Raw genomic sequence first — 24,459 nt, forward strand, 5'->3', positions numbered from 1 at the left:
GCATTAATTATTCTCTAATGTTGTTTTTAATTGTATGCCTTGTTAGCTCGCTTGTTAGTAAACAGCATCTACTTAATATAAGCTCTAATAAACTTGGAACAAATATAGCAAACGGTTCACTGAAAATTTCGAGGAAAATTTAGTTCTTCCTTGGTTGATGATGAACATAATACTTGCAACATAATTGGAAAATTCGAAACCGTTTGCGAGTTATCATGCATACAGACGGACGGACGGACAGAAAGTCCGAAATCATGAACTCGCTTTAGGAGCGTGTTAACAATTAATGTGACAATTAAGTGTGTAGGTATATGCCAGTGTATATGTACATGCATTTTACCAAACAAAATCGAAGGACCAAAATGGATCGTTTGAGAGAAAGTCCCAAAACTCGTCCCAAAAGTTTATTTCAAGAAAAATTTTCTCAGTAACTATAACAGATAGAAGCAGGGGCGGACCGAGGCCTCAGGGGGTCCTGGGCTAACATTTTCAGGGGACCAAACTTACATGTTATCGAAAAATATCTTCATTTCCATTTTTACTATTTCTTCGAAATATTATTAGTAAAATTACAGGTAAGGCAAACGCACTAAATACATAGTAAATATGAATGCAAAGAAATAGTAGTAATATTTATTATATAAGACGATAAAGCGACATTTTAACCATTGAGAAATGGTTAGTTTCCCTTTATCGTGGTGGATAAAGCAAAACTTTTATTATAGCAAAAACCATATCAATCATTGTAAAGCTTCTGACAACCTTAAATTTAATTTAGACCTCAAAAATAGTAAGTTTAGGTTCTGCCGTCGCGGTCGTTTCGCTAGAAACGGAATTGTCATATGTTCTGAATGTCATTTTACATCGTGCTCCGGATCCTATTTGAAATAAGAATGGCAGATGTCATTAGAATGCATAATCATCTGTTTCAATTTATCTACCCTAACGGTTAAAGTGATCACCTTATCTACCCAGACGGTTAAACAGCGACTCATTTAAACTTGTTAAAGGGTCAATTTACCATCTGCTATAAAATAAAATATTGAAGTAAGTATATTATGTACCATTATACGAAACTCTTAACACAGATGACTTTTTACCATTTTCACTAAACTCTTAAATTGAGATTCATGACCAGGATGGAATGAAAGTTTAATCTTTCATTAGTCATTAGTTGCTGTTTTCAATGTAAGCCATTCTCGTGAAAGCTCATTCAGCTTCACAACTTGTGATTGACAATGTTAAAATACAACCAATTGCAGCAAGAGTCATAAGATTCGGATTGATTCGCAGTCAGACTTAAGTTGAATCCATTAATTAATTAAGTAGGTATTCGTGAACATCGTCCGAAAAATAATAGTTACACAAACACGCTCTATCAATAAAGTCAGAAAATTGAGCATAATTTAGCATCTTATTGGTTCATTCTTTTTACTAATCACTATCGCAATGGTCGGTACGGGGCCCCGTGCCAGCGGGGGGCCCTGGGCTCCAGCCCTTAAAGCCCCTGCCTAAATCCGGCCTCTGATAGAAGGATGGATATAGCTTGCGACCTACATTTTTGTGTATGCCCTGTTTGATTTTGTAAGATTTCCAAAGTTCTTACCTCAAGAAGATGGCACACAAAATTCCGATCCTGCCAAAAATGTAGGTATCCCATGAAAATTAAAAACCAACGAAAAAATCTTACATTTTTTATTATTGCGGCGAATAAAATACACGCTATAAACAAAGATATTTTTTTGAAATTTTAACCAAAGATTCTTCTTGTAAAGGCAAACATATCGCATATTTTAAACATCAGGTGTGCGCATGCGCAATGCTAAGTGCTAATGTTAAAAATAATATTTTCATTGAAAAAGAGTCTTTTCAATATTTCTCAATCACACTTTCAACATTTTATTTTTGGCTTTTTACGTTCAGATTCTGTGTTCTGTTGATGAAGTGTTTTTTTAATTTTTTTATTTGTTTGTGATTTACCTAAGTAAAAGAAAATTCACCAGTAGAAAAATAAGTTCATCGCTTGATTGATCAGTCCTTGGTTCGGATAATCCGCCACTGGTTAGATAAAATATACGTAATTGCAGGAAGGAAACAATTCTAAAAACGTCAGATTTAGAGGTTCCTGCTTGCAAGTCAACGGAGGAAAGCTTTTGCCAGATGGTGTTTAAAAAATTGTATCAATTGAGTGTGTGATCTCATCATTTTGTCACATCTTTACCCAGATTTCATGTAAAAGAGAAAGACAATTGTAATGAGTCATTTGCCAATTGCAATTGAGATTTTCACCATGTAAGGAGTTTACCTAAGGTCACTGTGAAATTGCCAATTTGTTAGTAACATTGATCGTAAGTCAAGGATGATTTCCCATACATTTTTTTTTGTTAATTTCGGACATGTGGCTTAATGTGAACAGATGGAGAGCATCGGAATGTTTTTCGTTGTACATGTGGAACGTGCATTGAATATAATCATTACTTCTATCAATCGGTGCTTGGAGCAGATTACCCTAGATATTTAAAATTGAATATTTTCACTCAAAACGGGTGGTGGAATGGAGACGAAATCGCCGCTGCGCTGCTAACTTTAAACGCTAAACACTCAAAACAGCACAGTTCGCTCCCGACCGCAGTGCGTCAAATTCCTATACTTCTTATGTATTGTGCGCTTCCGTAAGATTTATTCAATAAATATTCGGCCGTAGTGTTTTTATTTACTTGCATCCGTTACGTGAAAGTGCGCATTGATTGATCGCTTCATGACTTACTTTACACAGTTGATTTCCCAACAAATCAGGATCCTATTTTTTGTGTAAGTATAAAAATAATTCTCGACACTACATGCAGTTGCGACTGACGAAAGTTAATTCTTACTTTTAATGGAATAATTAATGTCCCTTTGTTCTTAATATAGATACTTAGGAAAGTCGAGAAGCCCCCAATTATATTGCTTTATGCTCGTGAATTAAAAAGTTTGTTGCCTCCCGGCACAGTCATACTGCGATAAAAGTCCAAATTTCGCAGGTAAATATTGCTATCTATTCAACATAGCGATTATTGTTAATGTAGGACATGTGCTGCGCGTCATGGAATTTACCAATTTGGAAAACTTGGGGTTCGCTCTTTTAATTTTGCGCCCTACATTGAAATTTCCAAAAACGTTGGCCCACGGGAACATTTCGTCCAGACCTTTCAATGAATTTGTGAGTACCCTTTTTCGAAATTACGTTCTCGAGATATTTACTCCTACGTGTGTGAAGTTAGCAGCCAAATTGCCGAAGATGGCCGAACGTCAGTGGCACAATGTTATTAGAAACGCAGTAAACATTAACAAGTTAAAAAGTAATCGTAAACGCATTTCCACTTGCATTCATTTCCCATTTGTAAGATGCAACGTCTGTTAGAATCGTAAAAATCCTGCCACAAATATGAAAGATAGCGTTGCACATGGGCAATCCATTTTTCACGTGCTACTTCAATTTCAGTTTATGAGAAGAATTGCATTTCAATGCTTTTCTAAATAAGAAAGTTGGAACTGCGCATGCGCAAACCTAAATTTTGAAACTAATGTTAGATTTTCCTATGTTCCAAGCGCCAAAGTATCAAATTTCACTTAAATGCTTCCATAAATAAAAAAGTTGACACTGCGCGTGCGCAAAGCCAAATTTTGAAATTGGCGTTTGATTTTCCTTTATCCCAAGTGCCTATGTATCAAATTTCATTCAAATACTTTTATAAGAAAAAAAGTTTACAATTCGGTTTATAAATGATCAAGATGCGAAAAGGGCACCGTGAATTTTGAATCGATTCGACTCAACTTTTGGCATTGCGTATTATATGGCTAAGATGCCCATATTGAATTTCATGCAATTCCGTTCATAACTAACGGAGATGTAAAAGCGATCGGACACTTCTAAACAAAATTATCGTTCACACGGACAGATAGAGGGACATACAGGCAAAGGAACAGACGGACAGACCAACAGACACACGACAGACAACAATACAAAATTATAAATGATCTCTAGGATGGTTAATAAACAGCAAAAGTGTAAAATTATGGAACATGTAAAAAACGGTTTGCTGGTTTTTTTACAATAACTTTTTTAGCAATAAACGCAGAAAAAATTCCTTCCTTGGTGCAAGCCTCGACACCATAACGAACCAAATAGCGAAAAAAGTAGAACAATAGCTCTTAAGATAAAGAACTAGTAGCGTCGCAAAGCGAGCGGACGGACGGGCGGGCGGACAAAGTGGCCACAATAGCGCATTTTTTTTTATTTTTGTGGAAATGCGCTAAAAAACGAGGCTGCTACGGATAATAAATAGAAGAGAAGGAATATGTTTTACCTCTTAAAATGTAAGCGAACAAATTCGTTTCGTAATATTATCCGATTAACGTGCTCTCTTTTAAACAAATTGTTAGCACGGGTTGAGGTGCAAGGTGCAACACGTTCATTGCGGATATACTTGGAGCGGTTATAGACGATTAAAAAAGACGTTTGCAAATCGAAATTGTGCATCTCTTTTGTGTATACGATCTACATTAAAGGGCAACCGGTAAAAAGGTTAAAGAAAATTAATTCGTGCTTTTGTTGGCTGTTAAAACCCTAAAGGTATAAAGGTAAATTTTGGACATTTGCATATTGTGGAACATTAGTACATTATTCCAGTGAAAAACCAAATTTTGTCTAATAAAATGAGAGACACTGAAACACAATTTGTTCCTTATTCAAATTCGTCAACCATCTTTCGAAATTTATTTTTAACGAGTAAACCCTGGCGATACAAAAGGTCCGATTGTATTGTACAAGACGTTCCACCATCCAAATTGCTGCTACCCTTCCAAAATTTTGACTCATTGATAAAAAGTTACTTTGAATGTTTTGCATTGTGTAACCATAAGAGTCATTTTTTTTGGGGATTTTCTTTAAAAGATTTATGCTTAAAGCCATTTTAACATTCCTGAAGAGATCGACCCACGAGAATCTCAGTAGTCATGTACGAATATTTTTGAAGTGCATTGATTTTGCTACCAGAGTAAATAGTATCGAAAGCAATTTTCTTTCATTACTGATATTGTGAACAAAATGCATCATATTTCTTACCCTCTTTAAACATTCAGGGCCGACCACAGAGGGCGGCCAGAAGGAACTTTTAATATTCAGTAGGTATTGAGGATACTGTGTGAATTTTGCCCTTCATCTATTAAGATGGTGGGTTTCTAAACAGTAATGCGAAAGACATTTTGGAATTCAAAATTAGTTTTTAAAATTCACCAATTATTAGTCGGACAAATGGCCAGAATTTCACTCGGAATTTCATGACTTTTTAAGTATCAGGTGTCTGCAGAAGTTCATTGATTATTACAGCCCTGTGCGTCGAAATAATTTGAAATCTTAACGGTTTTTTCTGTGTGATACCAAATATCCTCGAAATCAGAATTTGTCTGCACTTCCGTTCAGAGCTGGCACAATCCTGGAATAGGAATTTTGACAAATTTGCAGCGCATTTGTCCAAAAGATGTAAAAATGGATGTACCTATATGCATCAATTTCGTCGGGAAATAATCCAAACGCATCCAGTTTTTGTAGGGTATCTTCGTAAGTGGATAAGTCTCAAGTGGGTCAAACTTATGCGGAGCCAGATAAAAACTTATCGAACCTAACCTAATTTTTTTTTAATGGAACACCTTGTATATGTTAATGCAAAAAGATAGGTAAAGTCTCTTTTCAAAAATATGACAAATAGAAATCGTTTCGAAATTTTTTTGTATTTATTTGAATCTTTTAATCTCTTTGCATTTTTGAATCACTTGAATTTTTTTTGGAATATCATCTCTGTGTTGTTAAGTATATTGTTGAAAAGAGGTTTTTAATATGCTATCTGTTTAGATTAAAATCAACAGCGTGTTCCATTTAAAAATCAGATCAGATCCGATAATTTTTTTACCTGACCCCGTATTCTCAAAACTGTAGTCATTTTTTGATTTTACATCTATCTTTTAATACGCAAATGTATTTTCAAATATGGATTTTACCATTTTAAGAGCATATGACGCCTATACTTACCATTGGGATTTTCGTAACGGTGAGAGATACAATGGAGTCAAAATTGTCCCTTTAATTAATAATTTTTGAAAAATCTTCGAAAATAGTTTATTACCGAACAACTGAAAATGTCAAATTTCGTATTCATCGCCATCATAGCCATGTTGATTCAGCAAGATCTAGTTACCCGTGGATATTTGTTTTTTTTTCTTTTTTTGTTCTCTATCTCATTCCGTAAAAATCCAGTATGGGGTCCATAAGAAATAAGAAAGTAGTAGCCTGTAGCTTCTACATCTAGCGTGTTATTGAAATTCTGATAACAGGTTCATACTCTCAGAACAAAAGTGCCCAATGAAGGTGGCAACGGGAACCGTCCATTTCCGACAGTTAGAGCTAGGGAAAATGAAAATTGACATTTTCAGTTTTTCAGTGAGTTCTCAAATTTCAAATGTGTTTTTAGCTACAAAAAGGAGCAACTTTGCCTCCATTTAACCGACAATGAATTGCACCGTTACGTTGGTGAGCCACGAATTTGAAGCACCCTGTGCAAGTGAATTTAATGAATCATTGATAACCACGAGTCAACTGATCATTCCTGCATTTTTTTTTTAATTCAAAAGCTGAGAGATCTGTCATATAAATAGAGGTGTATGAACTGCTCCTTCAATTGCGAAGCAATGTCGTGATTAGTCCTTCCTAAAAAAATATACGCAAACTTAGGTTCACTGTTACATACTTTTGAATGTTCTTACGAAAATCACGATCGCGCTCATTTACTACAAAACGCAGGATACATCGAAATAGATACGAAAAACACATCTACAGGGTGTTTTTTGGGAGCTTTAGTTAAACGTTTCTGGGAAAGTAAAATAGGTAGGTTTTTGAAAATTTGTATTTAGGAGTTACTCTGAAGACCGAATCGATGTAAAATATTTTCAAAATGGTCACACTTCCGGAAACACCGGAAGTAGATAGTAACTTCGTTATATTAAATGGCAACCCCTATTTTTTATTGCATTTTTGGATTCTACGTAAAATTTCAGCTCTTTTGATACCCGCATGTCCATATCTGCCATTTATGGTTAAGTTATTTTGACTGAAATTGCGGATGCAGATGGTACCTTGATAATTGCTTACTTGAAAACGGTTATAGTCATGGCAACCCATTTTTATCAGTGCATAGAGAATGAATAGGGCTTTCTTTTAGTGTACTTAAAAAAAGTTAAGTTACGTACAACCGCACCTATGGAGATCCAAATTTAAGAAACTTCAAAGTCCAAAAACTCAGTTTTTTTTAATGGAATGACCATGTTCTTACTATTGCCTGAGATAGAGAATCGAAATTGGAATATTTTGATATTACATGTTCCTATAGCTATCTTTAACATTTTCTGATTTATTCCCATTTCATTGAATTGATGCCATTTTTTTTCGCATTTTCATTTTAGTAGTTGGCCATGATTTTATAACAATCGAATTTTAAACAAATCAAGGAAAGGCTTTTTTTAAGATCATTGATTCTAGTCTAAATAATTCATTAATAAATAAGTCATTTATTAAGGATATAGGACGGAAAATTTTTTAGAAATCTAGACAGAGTCGTTCAACTGAATTTCTAAACAACGTATAAGTCTGAAAATTCAGAGAGGTAATGCGATATCTGTTCTAGCAACAATTCCATACAAAAAATGTCTCAACGAAGTTTTTTATATTTACATTGAATTTATTTTGTTAATCTTGCATTTGCAATTCAATTTATTTTCTTAAATATTCTCTTGTAGAGCTTTGTATCACTTGTGCGTCAACGGTTTGTAGTGCATTTGGGGGTACAACATTTCCAAAATTCATACAATTTCGTTCCAGTGTTCGAATGAATGTACGGCAAGCACGTGCCGCGATTCCATAAATTCACCATAAATAACAATGAAATTCCAAAATAGGTGAAACCACTGCGAGTCATTTTTCGATTTTTGAAAAACTTATGTTAACCTATAACAGTGGGTGATGGATTAGTGTCACTAAAATGGTTTAAAATTCAGTTGTTATAAAATCATGGCCGACTACTAAAAAGAAAATCCGAAAAAAATAGTGTCAATTCAATAAAATGGGAATAAGTTAGAAACTGTTAAAGATAGCTATAGGAACATGTATTGTCAAAATATGCCCATTTCGATTCTTTATCTCATGCAATATTTAAAAAAACTGAGTTTTTAGTCTTTGAAGTTTCATAAATTTGGATCTCCATAGGGGCGGTCTTACGCAACTTAACTTTTTTTTAAGTACACTAAAAGAAAGCTGTATTCATTCTATATGCACTGATAAAAATAGGTTGTCATAACTTAAAAACCATAAATGACAGATATCGACATATGGGTATCAAAAGAACTGAAATTTCACGTAGAATCCAAAAACCCAATAAAAAATTGGGGTTGCTATTTAAAATAACGAAGTTACTATCTACTTCCGGGGTTTCCGGAAGTGCGGCCATTTTGAATATATTTTACATCGATTCGGGCTTCAGCGTAACTCCTAAGTACAAATTTTCAAAAACCTACCTTTTTTACTTTCCCAGAAACGTTAACTAAAACTCCCAAAAAAACACCCTGTAGAATAGAAATTGTAGGTAGGTGTTGGATTTCGTACAAAAAACTACGCAAATTTTGGGTCGTCACTCGTAACTATTTTATTTATTTATTTTATTTTGGGCTTTATTTTTAAGTGAGCGGGGTTTTAGCCAAAGGCTGCGAAAATTTAAATTATAATTTACGTACCACCATTTGTGATGCAACCGCGTTAATTCAAACAATTGCCCAATTTTTTTTATCTCTCAGTTTGCCCAATTTATAAAGAGAAATGTGGCATCAAACGACGTAGGTTTTCATATAGATTTCGCAAACACAATTAAATACATGTTGCTATTCCACATCAGGTAAAAGCGGAGGTGAAATATAAAATATTTATATTTTTATATTTTATATTATTTTATATATAATATAATATTTTCTTACAATAGATCATGTTGGTATGCAATTTTTCAGAGTGAAATCATCAATGAGAGCCTGAATACTTTTACGTAAGGGTTTGCGTGAAACAGCCCTCTTTGATAAATACACCATAGTTCTGATTTCAACGTTTAGAATTCATCAGCGATTTCTTTTTTTTTTTTAATTTAAAACGCATTTAACAAATAATTTCAATAACAATATTTAAAGTAAATAAAAAATTTCTTCTATCCTGAAAGAATTGTTGAAAGTTCCCATAATGCAACTTGCATTCCCTCTTTGAATTGCAATTAATACTAGTTTTCCGGTGACACGTATGTTACACATTGTACATTTTTGTGCTAGAGTGATGATCCCCCGGCTGAGGCAAATCCTCCGCACTCGCGCGATGGGCTAAAGGGTATTTGTGACGCATGTAACACCAATATTTAATAAGGCTATAAGTACCTTTATTAAAAACGTCTAGTTTTATTCATTTCGATCCCACACGAACAAAACCTTTATTCGAATCCAACTCGAGGACTCAAAATATGTTTTGACGTCCCAAAATTTGTTTAAATGGTTAAAAGGCACCCTCAAAAGCAGGTAGCTTCTTAATCTCTCTGTAGGGGGTTTCTAACTCGAATAATAAATATACACATTTTTATTTTTTAAGACCCGTAGAAAATACAGCAGGCAGTAGCAGTAAATAGACACTCAACATATGTAAATAGCTAAATAAAACAAAAACTTAAAAATGTAGCATTTCTCTAAATCGTTATTGTCTAAAACTGATATTCCATCCAGTTGCTAATTATAATTTGTTTAATTGCGATGTTTAAATTGATGTTACAAAACCACTCTTTCGCTTTCCCAATTTGCGCACCACTGTCTAGCGTATTCTTTTTTTATCTTCACAGCGACGTTCTAAAAATATTATTGATTCAATCAACGCCATGGCAAAAATAAATGCTTGCAAAATCATTGTTTGTATTTCCTTGTTTTAAAACTACTTCAAAGCAGGGGCCAAAAACCTCTTAGTACTCGGTACTTATTAATTATTGATCGCGTGCCTGTTCTATTGTTGTTTTATTTAATAAATGCGATACGAGCTATTAGGTTATAAATTATGCATAACATTTTTTATTCCGCGCGTTTAACCTTTTCGCTAGTTTGCAAAGTGGGTAGGGGATGAAACGCCGTCGTCCTTGGCCTCCGTATTTTATCGACCAATTACGACAGATGCCCCTTACGGTTGCTAAATTACTGCATAAGCGAATTTTTAAAAATTCATACATCGTTTTATACGTTAGCGGCATTTATTTTTTCCAAATTCACATAAATTCATTCGTCTGTTTAATTATTTATGGCGCGCGCCATCGGCACGAATGTAAAATAAATAAGCAAAGTGTATCAGGTTCTTTTTCCGAATGGGGAGCTTCCCAAGGGTACAAACAGTATGCTCAAAGGTTAACATCCAAACTTATTGAACGTTGAGTTTTAGAGATAAAATATGGCTCAAAAGCTCTTTCTTTGATTAACTTTATTATAAATAATAAACTAAATTATAATAAAATACATTCGCAGCAAATGCATGTGTGCACGAAATGTAAACTGTAAAACAAAATTTAAGTAAACCACAGTCATTGTTTATGGCTCTCCAGATATTCGCATTTTAAGATTTGACCAACTAATGCGTGTGATCCACATCAACCCTTTGTAAGTACCCTCTTCCGACACTTTGTTCTCTATATATTTGAAGAATGATGACCGATCTCTCTTACGAAGGATCAGAGAGAGTGGGAGTTCCTTTCGTTATGACCTTGAAGACTGGATGGCATTCGTTTCTCTCCGATTGTATTTATCTTATTTATATTTCCAAAATCTACACATTTTCCCACTTGAGACACATTTTTGAAACATTTCCTTCGTATTTATATCACTTCTGAAAAATGTAAAATTACCGTTTTTATACCATTTCCAAAATGTCTTAAACATTTTCAAAATTGTTACATGTTTTTAAAACTGGAGACACATTTGGGAAACATTTCCAAATTTTAAAAATTTTTTCAACATAGGTTTGAATGAGTAGGCTAAGCCGTTCTTTAACCGTAACGATAGATTAAGTGATCACTTTAACCGTAAGGGTAGATTAAGTGAAACAGATGACGGTGCATTCTAATGACATCTGTCATTATTATTCCAAATGGAAATTCCCATCTCTGTCACAGATGAAAAATTCTTACCTCGGTCCAGGTTCGAACACCCGATCTCCGGTTATGTAGCCCAACGCTCTACCACTGAGCTACACAGCGGTTTATATAGGTGCGTAAAACGTACATATAAAGTAAATGATAAAGAATTGGTGTAAATTAAAACAGAGTCGTCGTATGCCATCTATAGCATGGAGCGAATATATTGCACCGAAAAAATGAAGAAGATAATATTCCATTTCCGGCGGAATTTGTGCGAAATAAATCACGCTAGCGAAGTACCAACCTATACGGTGTGTTTGACTAAAAAGAAACAATATTGGTGCTTTTTTGAGCCAAATCAAATTTCTTTTCCTTTTTTTTCAAATTCCAACGTTATTTAAAAACAGTGTACGGTGCAGGGTGGCTAACTTCATTGAGATATGTTTTCAAGATATGCTTGAAATGATATCTTGTGGCCTATGCTTCGAAAATATGGATTTCAGATTGGAATTTAAAGCTACCAAAGCATTCCAAACTTCAAGATGGAATTACGTTTCAATCGCGAATTTATTCTAACCCTGTAACTCCCAAATTTTGAAACTTAGCAGATAAAGCGGCGAATACCCATCTGGCATTGTAATAGGATTATGTCTTGTTTAAATAATAAAAAACATAATTTGGACTGGGTACTTACGCCGTTATAATTAGCAAATGTGATCAAATGAACGTCGCACCGTCTTCGATTTGATTGTGAACACAGTGTATTAGGTCTTTTATGACAGCAAAAAAATTTACCAAAGCTAATTGTGTCCTAGCGTCTTTATTAATAGCCCTGTTGACAAAACACTGATCGCAAACATTAGTTTCCCATTTGCGCTTTCATTTATAAAATTAATTTTCTGGTTGATTTATGTAGTAGACAATTGGCACGCTATCGTAATGCATTGTAGTTAACATGAGAGTAAGGTAAACAAGAAGAACGTTGACACCAGCATTAAAATATTCACGATTACGTCATCCATTGATCTTGAATTATTTATTTACCATCAAAGAAGTCTATATTTGGAATTGCGTTATTCAAATTGACTCATAATAACTTTTTGGTGTTTACAGCCTGTTAAAGATGGACCACCGACCTCCTTTGCTCCATATTCGCTAAACTATAAGATGGAATCGCTTATAGAACGACAGAAGCATCCAATAAAGGTTCGATATGTTCATTTTGGTGTGTCAATAATCGAGCCTCGATTTTTAGTACGATAGAATTGGAAGCATCCAGGATAGCGAGGATGAATGCGGCGGTGTATCAAGCGCTCAGCTTTCAGTTAGCAGTGAACCCATATCGCACGAGGGTAGAGGCATGTCTGTGCTTTATCACGGAACATGGCCAGTGGAGAAGACGATGTGGAATTCAGAACCAACAAATCTTGCACCATCTGCAGATTGCAATAGAACAGTAAGTATTGAGGGGTTTATTTTTAACAGTGAGTTTCGTTAATTCCCCGCATTTGAATCAAAATGTTATTTTTTGCAGGAGATGACAAGTGTAATGAGTTTTGCGTCAAGCTCAGGTGGCGCGCCTTTAGATCGTGTCTTAAGTAGTCCAGATAGATCACGAAGGTCTTCCCAACAGTTAGAGGCGAAGGTGGACATGGTTTACAGTCTCCTTTCAATTTTGGGCGGGCAGGAACACGCCGATATGGGGGAAACCTTATTAGCACTTAGTACTAGTCCTGAAAGTTGCCTAGCCATGCGACAATCAGGTAGGCATTTTGGGTTAATAATTAAGTTTTATTGCCAGTTCAAGGCATTATATTGCGACATGAATTAGTGAATATATTTTGTTTCTTTTCTAGGTTGTATACCACTATTAGTTCAATTGGTTCAATCGGATCGAGATGCGGACACTCGTAAGAAGGCATCTTTAGCATTACATAATTTAATATATTCGAATAGCGACGAGAAATTACGAAAACGTGAAACTAGGGTACTTAAATTATTAGAACAAATACGCACATATACCGCATACATGCACAATCAAACCGATATAGATCTTGAAATTCTAACAATATCGGAAGGTAGGTAACCGAGTTAATTCTCTTTGTTTAGTGGAAAATATTACTTGTTTTTAGACGGCGATAAGCATCCTGTGCAAACGATTGCACATTTAATGAAACTATCGTTCGACGAAGGTCATCGGCAGGCGATTTGCCAATTGGGTGGTATTCATTCGATCGCCAATCTTATTGAGGTGTGATTATTTTTTTATTATTACATTTTGAAATGCTACCAAGCTTACAAAACTCTAAATATACTTTAGCATACATATACCCTGTGACACATGATAGTCTAGGCAACCCAACCTGAATAACAAAATACTAGAAAAAAATACTAAGTACAAGATATGTGCTGCTTATCGGAGTGAGGTTTAAGTAACGGACACTAGTAAAACGAGTACACGCTTTAAAAAAGGAAATTTAATCAGAATAAAGTGAAAATGGTAGTTCACGGAGTAAAATATAGGCAGGGGAAAAAAGAACTCGCAAAGAAAAAACCAGCCAACAAATTAACCTTATTATCAAGGTTGGATAAATATAAAGAAGGCATACAATATCTTAAAATAGACCATAAGCGCGTAAAAACGCCGCACATTGCAACTGAATTAATTATTTCTTTGTAAAAGTGGGGATATTCTTCGGTAAGTATCGGGTCCCTTGGTGGAATCTACTTCCCTAACCCCGTGTATTTGACTAAGTGAACCTCTTCTTTCCATAAGGTTAGGCTTCTTCGTAATTTTAATTGCGCACTGCTAAGTTTCTTATTTATGAGAATATCCATGCCATAACTTATTTTTCTTTGTAAAGAGATGAAGGATGGGAAGTCTTATCAAAAAAATTTCTAAATACAAAAGCATTTAAAACTAGTGGTCAGATAAACCCCTGACTTGACTTTCCGACTGCTTTTAATAGTCATTGCAATTATCTTTGACCATATTATAACATTTAGAAAATGCTCTCTAGCATTTTGAACCCGACGCAAAAAGTGTACAAGCCTTTTTTGTAGACCTCATCAAGACATCTTTTTTGTAATTGACATTTTCACTCTGATGCTTACTTTTAGAGAAAAATGAAATTTAGAAAAATAAAATAAATAGTTTAACTTTTCAATTCAAAACTTCTTAAAAACAAAGGAACTCACAAAAAAATTGTAATTAACTTTTTTTTAGAGTTTTTTAAGCCATTTTGGCTAGTGTATGCGAAAAAAATAAAAAAAAATTTTTCAAGCCGTTATGATCCTCGACAACCTTGAAGATGGTTACGGATCAAAACCAAAATAAGACGTTTTCGATTCCCCTTACCACCCTATATGCACCCCAAATATAAGTTATAAGATTAAGAAAGTCTGATGTACTGCAATACCAGAATATGATTGATTAATGAACTGTGAACCATAGAAATAGAAACTAAAAAATATAATTGTAATAAAAAACGAATATTCATTTTTTATAATTATTTTAATTCCATTTTTAATTTATGTAATTTTAAGCTTATTAAGTAAAAATTTAAAAATTTCGCGGCCCCCTTATGAAGTGCTTGCGGCACCCACTTTCAGAACCACTGCTCTAGCTCATAAAATATGAGAGGTGAGGGAAGGGGAACATCCCTTTATAGGCCAGTAAATGACCGTTTTGGCGCGTAATTTTTCGCGCCTTTACGGATTTGCTTGAAAATTGGAATTCAGGTTCCTCTTACCCTCTATTTCAAAGGTGAACTTAAGCCCAGGGTTGCTTTTACTTGGGGGGTGAATGCCACCCCTTCTCGGGGGGAAAAAAGATACGTTCAAAATAAGTCCGGAAATTGATAAATTGAGCAATTCTAAGCAACTTTTGTTCTATAGAGTTTTTTCACTAAGTCAATAGTATTCGAGTTATTTGCGAGTGAAAATGTTCATTTTTCAACAAAAAAACCACGTTTTCAGACGGTTTTTCGCAAATAACTCTAAAAGTAAGTATTGTATCGAAAAAAGTATTATTAGCAAAAATATAGCTTATAAAATAACAAACAAAATGGTCTAATATGAAGTCTGTAGACCCAGTAGAAGCAAAGTTGTAGGTCATGAAAAGTAGGTTCTCATTCAGCAAATTCCAAATCGAGTACTTCAACGTGAAATAACCAAAAAATGAAGCACTTTTCGTTTTTAAGATCAAAACTAAGTGAGTTGCGCTCAAAATAAAGTTGGTCCTTTTTTTTGATAAAAAAAATCGAGGAAATCACCCCCTAATTAGCACCCCAATTGCAATTGAAAAATTGCCTCTTTTTTCAAAATAACTTCAAAAGTATTAGTGATACGAAAAATCTACAAGAATAAAAAAATGTAGCTGTTTGTTTTTCTGTAAAACAAAAATTGGTTAAGATATGGCTGTTCAAAGTTTGCATACACTCGTCATTAGTGACTCATTCGAGCCCTTTCAACTACAACCCTTTAAAAATTAAGGGTGGTAAAAAATAAAAATAGCAAAGAAATCTAAATTTAATGTTACTGTATAATTAAATAATCCCATATTGCTTGAATTTACAATTATATGTGGAGGGTAAGAATAACCTAAATCCAAATTTCCATGCAAATCAGTGGAGTCAAAGTATTCTATGGCATTGTTTTAATTATAACTATTTTAGAGGTAAGATTTTGGGGTTAAACTGTGATAAAATCTTAAGTTATGTTGTTTTATGTTAATTGATATTTATTCACTCTTTTAAAAGATGATTTGAATCAATTATCCGCTTTAATTTACAATTATACGATTTTTTTCTAATAGGGGTAGTTTAATAATTATATCGTTCCATTTGAAATTTTCAAAAAAACCGGCAAAGTTTATATTAATGTCACATCGCGCCCTCTACCACTCATCACATTTACTAAAACGATTCTATTCATGTAAAATCTGATTCCACGAAGAGAGCTCCTTCCAACAAGATCTATTATGTGAAAATCTGTTAACTTAAACCGAAGTTACATTCAATTCCTTAATGAATTGTTCCCCTTCCTACAGCCCTCATATTTTATGACCTAGAGCAATATGTGCTGCATCAAAATGATGCAAAATTGATACAAGATTGCTATGCATTTATTTTTTATGCATGTTTGTTGGGTATATTTTAGAAGTCATTTTTCTACTTAAACATGAATCGTACGCCCTCTAGCGGCGAAGCTAAAAACTTGAAAATAATTTCCAGCGATTTCTTTTGGCTCCTTTTGTTAACATAATTTTTTTCATGAAGCGCTGCAATTAAACGTTTCCATAGATATGGCCTGTGACCATTATTAATGGGACAGCGTGTACAAATAAACTGGCTTTATAAATAAATATATTTGTTAATTACTGCTTTTGTAAGCTTGGTAAGCCTGTACCGCAACCTTTGTCACATATTACCTTTATGGATTTTGTAGACTGAACATGCACTTCATGGAAGCACTTCCGAGGAGGGTCACTGTGTGTTATTACGTAGATATTCGTGCATGGCTCTCACTAATCTCACATTTGGTGATAGTGGCAATAAGGCTTTGTTGTGTTCTTTTCGACAATTTATGCGGGTTTTAGTTCTACAGCTTCAGAGTCCATGCGACGAATTAAGACAGGTAGGCCTGATGCTTTTTTAACGTCGATTCTCATGTAGTTATTGTGTATGACTTTTCAGGTGACTGCCAGTGTCTTACGAAATTTGTCGTGGCGTGCTGATTCAACTAGTAAAGAAATATTAAAGGAGGTCGGCGCAGTTACGGGTCTAATGAAGGCGGCTATGATAAACAATAAGGAAAACACTCTGAAGTCGATTCTTTCCGCTCTTTGGAATCTTTCGGCACATTGTCCGGAGAGCAAGTCAGAGATATGCTCAATAGATGGAGCTTTAGGATTTTTAGTGACTATGCTGAGCTATAAATCGCCGACCAAATCGTTAGCTATAATTGAAAATGCAGGTGGTATCTTAAGAAACGTTTCCAGTCAAATTGCTGTGCGAGATGATTATCGGGAGCTGTTACGAAATCACGATTGTTTAAGAGTATTATTAGATCAATTGAAATCGCCTAGTTTAACTATTGTAAGTAATGCCTGCGGGACATTATGGAACCTATCCGCAAAAAATCAAACGGATCAAGAGACCCTGTGGAAAATGGGAGCGCCTACGATGCTCCGCAGTTTAAATCATTCCAAGCACAAAATGATTGCTATGGGATCGAGTGCAGCTCTAAAAAACTTACTGGCGTCTAGACCGACTCACAATCTGTTACCATCCATGGACGCAACCGCAAAAGCCATGGATTTACCTGTGTTACCCACTTTAGGCGCTCGTAAGCAAAAGGCTTTATTTCAAGAGTTGGAGCAAAACCTAACAGAAACATTTGAAAGTACAGACAAAGAATCACCCACAAAAACTGGCCAAGAAGAGCAGTTTCTACTGGAAACCGCCAATGCAGTACTAACCGTTAGCAACAATGGTGACATTAATAAAACGTACAAACGTAAATCCTTGCAGAACGATTCTCACGACAGCAGTCTCATTGAGGCCTTTAAGAATTTAACGATCGATGAACCTTCGACAAGTTTCTCAAATAGATCTAGAGTCCTACAAGATTACGGTAGTTCGAGTTTACCCTACATTAAACCGCCGCTATCTTACTCTTCTCCCCTTCACAAATACTCGGATTTGTCGTACAAAGAAGAACAATATAGTCAAAATTCGCAGGTCCTAGATGACGAAAATTTCGGAATTTACACCGAGACAGATTTAGATCAACCCACAGATTATTCCTTGCGATACGCCGAAGATGACTCGGAACCCGACGATATGTGTAATAAGAAGGCAGAAGGGACGGATTTCGTTCAAGATACCGTTAAGACGTATTGCACCGAAGATACTCCTTACGAAACGCCCTTCAATTATTCCACGGCAACTTCTATGTCAGATTTGCGCGAGACCGGGTTAGAAACCGAGAAGTCTATTATAGATAATGATAAATTGGTCAAGTCGAACTTGAATTCCATCAAGAACGCGTCAATGTCACAATCCGACGAAAAGGATCATTGCTCTGTGGAAGATGTCTCTGAAATAGATAATGCACCGAAAGTTATTACTAAGAATCTTAAATCGCAATTTAGTTCGGGCTTAGCATCTCCAGAAAAGCCGGTTAATTATGCCGACGAGGGTACTCCGGGGTATTTCTCACGAGTGAGTAGCTTTAGTTCTTTGAATTCCATGCAAGTTGGGGATAAGGTGAAGTACGAATTGGATAATAAGGAGGTCGACACGAGACAGGAGGTTCATGATGATACTGTTCCACAAAAGAGTGAGGTGCATCCAGAAGGAAAAGCTGTTAAATTCGAGCAAGTTGTGAATTACGCCGAGGAAACTCCGCTTATGTTTTCGCGAAGTAGCTCGTTAGCGTCATTGGATAGTATCGAACAACATTCAATACATGATGATCGAGAGTCTGTAATATCAGATTTCAGGTAAGTTTAAGCAACTCATCTGCTCAAAAACCCCTTCTCTCAAAATAACTATCACTACTACAGGAGGTGGCTTTAGCAAGTTAACTGCAGCTATTTTGGAATCCTATCATTTCTGTCAACGTTGATATGAGTCAAGTTATTTTTAAAAAAATCATTTGATTAAAGCCTGCGATTATTTTATTGGCGAAATTTAAAATTCAAATAAAATGCACCAATCACAATCAAACAGCGTATTTATAGAGGAGTCTTTTTTCAATCTTGGAAAGATCAGTGCATTTGATGCTTTTTTGATAGTATGGGAATAAAAATTAAGGTTAAATATATTACACCATGCTATTAAACTTATTAAGGGGTTAGTCACATCGCCTAAAAGGATAAAATGTATAACTTGAGAATGATGTGAAATTTGGGTCCTTCTTGATAGAAATTTGGCATATACAGCTTTTTTCTGTGAAACAAAATCCTATTTTTTCCTGTGTCCGTTCCCGTGGGAATTTCTGAAAGTGTTTTATTAACTCGGAAACGTTCGCCGGCACACATCCAACTCAAGGTCCGACCATTCCCCAAAGTTTCATTGCAATTATATGAATGGTTTAGACAGGCATAAAAAACATTAATTTTTATATGTTGCTGTGTGCACCGGTCCGTAGGCCAAAAAGACCGTACACAAAACACCTAAACAAACGTAGCTAGCTCAAACCTTTATCTTTCTCGGAACAAAACTTTCTGGTCCAGTAACAAAAATTTAAATTAAGAAAATTGATTACATGGAAACAGGAAACCGCCCTTGTCCATCCTAGTTATGAATCCCAAAATTTCGTCCTGCCAGACGAAATAACACAGCAATGTATAGATAATAGCAGACCCGATGAACGTTGTATCGCCTATCCCGGTGAACTTTGTATACAGGATATTAAAAAAAAAGGGCGGATAGTACCTACTGAAAAGAAACAAAAAAGTTTTAATAAACATAGGTTCGCAAATAAACTGTTTCAGAGTTGATTTTGTGTGATTTTTTTAGAACTAATATGAGCTTCCTTTCAATGAAGATGTGCAACCTGTGCCCAAAACGATGGAGTACACTTAGAGCATCTTCTTTAAATATTTTACATTAAGAAACAACACTGTTTTGTTGAAGATGATACAAAATCTACTCTCTGAAACACTGAATTTGCGGACCTTTGTTTATTAAGGCTTTTTGGTTTCTTTTCATGAGTGCTATAACATTGACTAAATAATCACAATTTTCAGTTTCACCAACTCGAGAATGGCGAAAAATAAATAACATAACCTGAGATTTCGCCGAAATGAAGTGAACTTTAAGTTAACATTGTGCAAAATTTCGGGCTTCTGCCGCAAATTTTTTTTTGTAGAAAACGCCATGTTATCCATTACTGCTGCACATGTCTGATGTAAAGCTATACAAAATGTAGCGGTTATGTAGATGCTCTATCCATTACGGTGCCCGTCTATTGTACAGTTATTAATTCTCCAATGATCACTTGACCTTTTCAACGCTCTTCTACACTTCTGAAACGGAAAATCGAACGCACTTGAAATTTCAAATAACCTATACCTATCACTTTTTAATTTGATAGTTTTTAATTTGACGGTTGGTATGACTGAAAACATTTGATTTGACAGTTATTTTATTAACATGTCATGAACTTGAACAAAAGTTTTGATCATATACCTCTTATTTGAAAAACTTCACAAGCTGTAGCATTGAAAGTTTCTTTAATGGTCTATGATTTTGGGTGGTAAGTATGAATTAAATTTTACAGGGTGTTCCTAAATATGAATGGAAGGAGCTACTTCTTTAGATTTTTTTATGATTATGGTTAAAAATTGATATAAACAGTTCCGCAAACGTTTCGTTACCAGGGTGTTAAAATTACAAGATTTTTTAAATTTATTCATTATATTCTGCAGTTTTTGAGATATTTCGCTAAAATTTAAATATGTTACACTGAACGGCTTACAACATTGGTCATGTCAATGCTAGTGAGAATCTACAAGGTGTTGATTTTTCAGGGGATATGTTCTTTTTTCTACCTCTGAATTTTTTTCGTTGCGCCACTGGTAGATTGTGAAATAAGAATTCAATTTTCTGATTTGTATAGATCATTTTTGAGCTCTTGTAATTTTTTGGTATCTGTAATCGTTATCGAGAAAAAAAAGTCAATTTTCGCTTGTTACATACCTAAATGAAAGGCATTATTTGGATAATCAGCTCTGTGATGTATCATTATTAACGTTAAACTTAACGTGCAGTTTATCTGTCCAAAACGTCATTTTCCTATACTAAATAACGCAAAATAACGTTTTTTGGCAGATAATTTGCACGTTAAGTTTGACGTTTCTGATACATCACAGGGCTGAATATCTTGTTTTTACAGTTGGCATTGAAAATTGTATTGTTTGCATACATGCAAAATTAAAGGTTTAAACTGTAAAGTGTCTGTTAAAACTATAACACCCTGTAGATTGGTAACGAAGCATTTGTGGACCTATCTTTGTATGAACTTTTACTCATAAAAGAACTTCTGTATTTACATCATTTTTAGGAACACCCTGTATTTTGATGTTATACCTACACTGTGTCCGAGATAAGGATGGCCATTATGAACAGTGATAGAAATTTGGTTAAATATATGTTCGAATTATTTTTTTCTGATCTAGATCAATAGTTATTTTACATAAAAGTCAGGAAAATGGCACATTACTGGCGAGGAAATATTGAAGTATAAGGGTATAAGGATATAGGGCTGGTTGTGCCACGATGACTTCAGTTCACTACAGAATGAAGAAATTTGATTGGCTAAAAATTAAAATTCACTTTAACAAAGTTTTTGAACTTGTACAACCGGGGATTCTACTCCACGATGATTCTTCAGTTTAGACAGTGGGCAAGTTCAGTTGGAAACAATTGAGCATCCCCCTACAGTTCAGACATACCACCCTGCGATTTTTAATTGTTTTGTGCACAGGGCTCAGGGCTCTACTGATTTGCTTGTAAATAAAGGTAACACATTTTTTAAACATGATCTTCAATCTCGACACCGTTATTTATGTATTTTACCCAAAATCGCCCTGTAACCTTCTTTTCCACGCCTACTTTCTGTCAGGAAATTGTAGTTTCCATGACAGAGGCAGAACAGACATTTTAAGAAGGTAGCCGTAGAAAGCATAGGGACAGTTTGACCTTCACTGTGATTGGTTAAAACACGAGTCAGTATTACCCTGAAAAATAAAACGCGTGACAAATTCTGTCTGTTTGAAGTTTCAATTACGAACTAAACTGTCGAACTATCATTAGCTGTCAATTTTAAAGATCCAAGCGTGATATCGTTTAATTTATATTAATATTTTTCAAATTTTGTGCCGTTTTATATTTTTCCTGTGTGTGTCGATCTTCAAACACAGCGCCATCTACTACCTTCTTATAATGAATGCAGTATACGTTTCCTGCCGCTTGTCACTTTACCGGCCGCATTTATGACATTGCTAACTGTCTTTTTTTGTTCTGGGTCTATAATGACTCATGTCATCACTGACAGATTGACATTAATCAAAAGTTCTATATGAAAATTGAAATTTTATATTAAAATACGGTTTCGGGTAAAATTTAATACAAAACTCGCCAGTAAAAAGTCTTTACCTGACTCGGAAATTAAAGTACTCGGCGCCAAAGGGCCTTGCACTTCAATATTTCCTCGCCATTAATGTGTCATTTTCCTGACTTATGTAAATAACTATTTCTAAACCTGGCGGTAACAATTTTATATAAACTCATTTTTCCTATTAAATGTAAACTTCCAGCTCGAAGTCGACAGCCTACAGGAACAATAAACACTTTTTTGAGTCTCGATGTTTATTCTTTACTTAACACTTACAAAGCTTGTTTGCATATAATACCCCGCACTCACACGGTCGATAAAATTTCAAAAATTCAACCGCCAATCACAATCAGACTTGATGACTTCAGCATCGCAGGAACGCGTCCCTACTTACTCCGAACTAACGCGTACATCGTAAAATCTGCATCTCCTTTATCGTCTAAACAGCGATAAAACACGTGCGTTAATTACATTTCGTCTGATAATAAAACGTCTTATCGCAAACGACAAGATAAAACCCATTATAAAGTACGCAAACTTGACCAGATGTTTATTACATTTTAGCACGCAATTTCACGTTTGCCAATTAAATACGCAAATCTAAATAAACAATTCACAAAAGCTTGAACAAGAAAATATTACGCAATTACCAACAATTCTAAAAGGAAAAAAAATATTCAAATTCAACAGATCAACTCTGTGCTTATTTTGTACATAATCCACCAGATTTAAACTTGATAAACTGAAATAATACCACATACAGGATGTCCAGTCATTATTTTTGGTATTTAGACCAAAATACTGTATAAACTTTCACTTCCTTTCTTTTACATGTAACACCCCATTTTAAATACCTGTCAACTGACTTAAAACTTTCTGGTATAAGTAGTTATTTTGATAGGAGTGGGGGTTGATAGTTTTTGTCATACACCTCCTGGAAATGTTTCCAATTTTAAATGGTATATTTATTTTCAGTCGCCTAACGAGCGGTATCGTATCACCAAGTGAACTACCCGACTCTCCCACTCAAACAGTACCACCAAGCCCGAGGCAGCCACTTCCCTCGGCACCCAGAACAGTTCCCTTAACCCATCGAACTCCGGCAGATGGTAGTCCGCAAATAAAACCCCAACCAAAGATTGTAAGCGCTTTTGAAGATAACGTTAAAAAGTTCAAGGAAGAGAGTACACCCATACAATTTTCGACCGCTACGAGTCTTAGTAGTTTAACGATCGACGATCATGAAGACGGAAGTGATGTTGTTGGTAAGATTCTAACTATAAGCAAACGTGGAGAAGTTGTAAAAAAAAGTAAGGAAGATGAAATACCGGCGGTTTCCGAAAGTGAAGAGGATGAAGATATTTTAGCTGCCTGTATCAGTGATGGAATGCAGAATAATAGGTCTGTATGTAAATGGGAATTCTTTTACCTGACTCGTAACGTTACAGGCATCATCTCAGTGGTTCTCAGCAAAATATACCTTCTCCGCTTTTTAATTACTCATCTAAGTCAATGATATGTACCCAAGGCAGTGGTATTCCGCTTCCTCATGCCCGTTCAACCACTACCAGTACAAACGATTCATCAATTCTCAAAGATAATCCATCAAGTTTACACTCCAATTCTTTCCACAACTATTGTACAGAAGATATAAATTATACAGGGGATAATTCCAATATAAGCCTTTTATCTACTGCGAGCGATATTCAAAAGAAGGACAAAGTGTACTCGTCTGACGACAGTAGCAACTTATCCGGAGATAATGAGAATATACTGGCCGAATGTATTCAATCCGCCATGCCCAAAACACGCCGGATGACTAAACCGATCGCTACAACTAGACCATTATCCGCACTGCCCGTCAGAAACGTTCAAACCAGTACGCCGATTAAACCGTTTACACGAATTGAGCATCCAAATTCCACGAGATTGGAGGAACTGAAACGTCCATCACCGTCCGTATATTTAAGTGCGAAAGATGAAGTGGAGAACTATGCCGTCGAAAACAGCCCTTGTCAATTCTCCTTGCATTCTAGTCTTAGTGATCTCACTGTGGATGGAAGTGTGGCGGGCGGTTTCAGGTAAGACATTAAATCAACATTACCAC

The 24,459-nt window shown here is 35.2% G+C and overlaps 1 protein-coding gene across 2 annotated transcripts in view; it reads left to right on the top strand.

Annotated features, from left to right (window-relative positions):
• LOC116170535 (adenomatous polyposis coli protein-like) overlaps positions 1–24,459 on the top strand; it is a 31,639-nt gene that overhangs the window by 2,838 nt on the left and 4,342 nt on the right. The window contains exons 1-10 of one of the 2 annotated variants that reach the window (XM_031486999.1): positions 2,604–2,811; positions 12,339–12,431; positions 12,481–12,681; positions 12,760–12,988; positions 13,082–13,303; positions 13,358–13,476; positions 16,674–16,862; positions 16,922–18,732; positions 23,328–23,753; positions 23,801–24,433. In XM_031486999.1, the coding sequence (XP_031342859.1) occupies positions 12,393–12,431; positions 12,481–12,681; positions 12,760–12,988; positions 13,082–13,303; positions 13,358–13,476; positions 16,674–16,862; positions 16,922–18,732; positions 23,328–23,753; positions 23,801–24,433 (3,869 nt within the window). In that variant the 5' untranslated portion in view covers positions 2,604–2,811; positions 12,339–12,392. Of the gene's footprint in view, positions 1–2,603; positions 2,812–12,338; positions 12,432–12,480; positions 12,682–12,759; positions 12,989–13,081; positions 13,304–13,357; positions 13,477–16,673; positions 16,863–16,921; positions 18,733–23,327; positions 23,754–23,800; positions 24,434–24,459 lie in introns of those variants that run through there. The other variant, XM_031486998.1, reaches the window with a different exon arrangement.

This window comes from Photinus pyralis, unplaced genomic scaffold (assembly GCF_008802855.1).
Source record: "Photinus pyralis isolate 1611_PpyrPB1 unplaced genomic scaffold, Ppyr1.3 Ppyr1.4_LG5, whole genome shotgun sequence".
NCBI lineage: Eukaryota > Metazoa > Arthropoda > Insecta > Coleoptera > Lampyridae > Photinus > Photinus pyralis.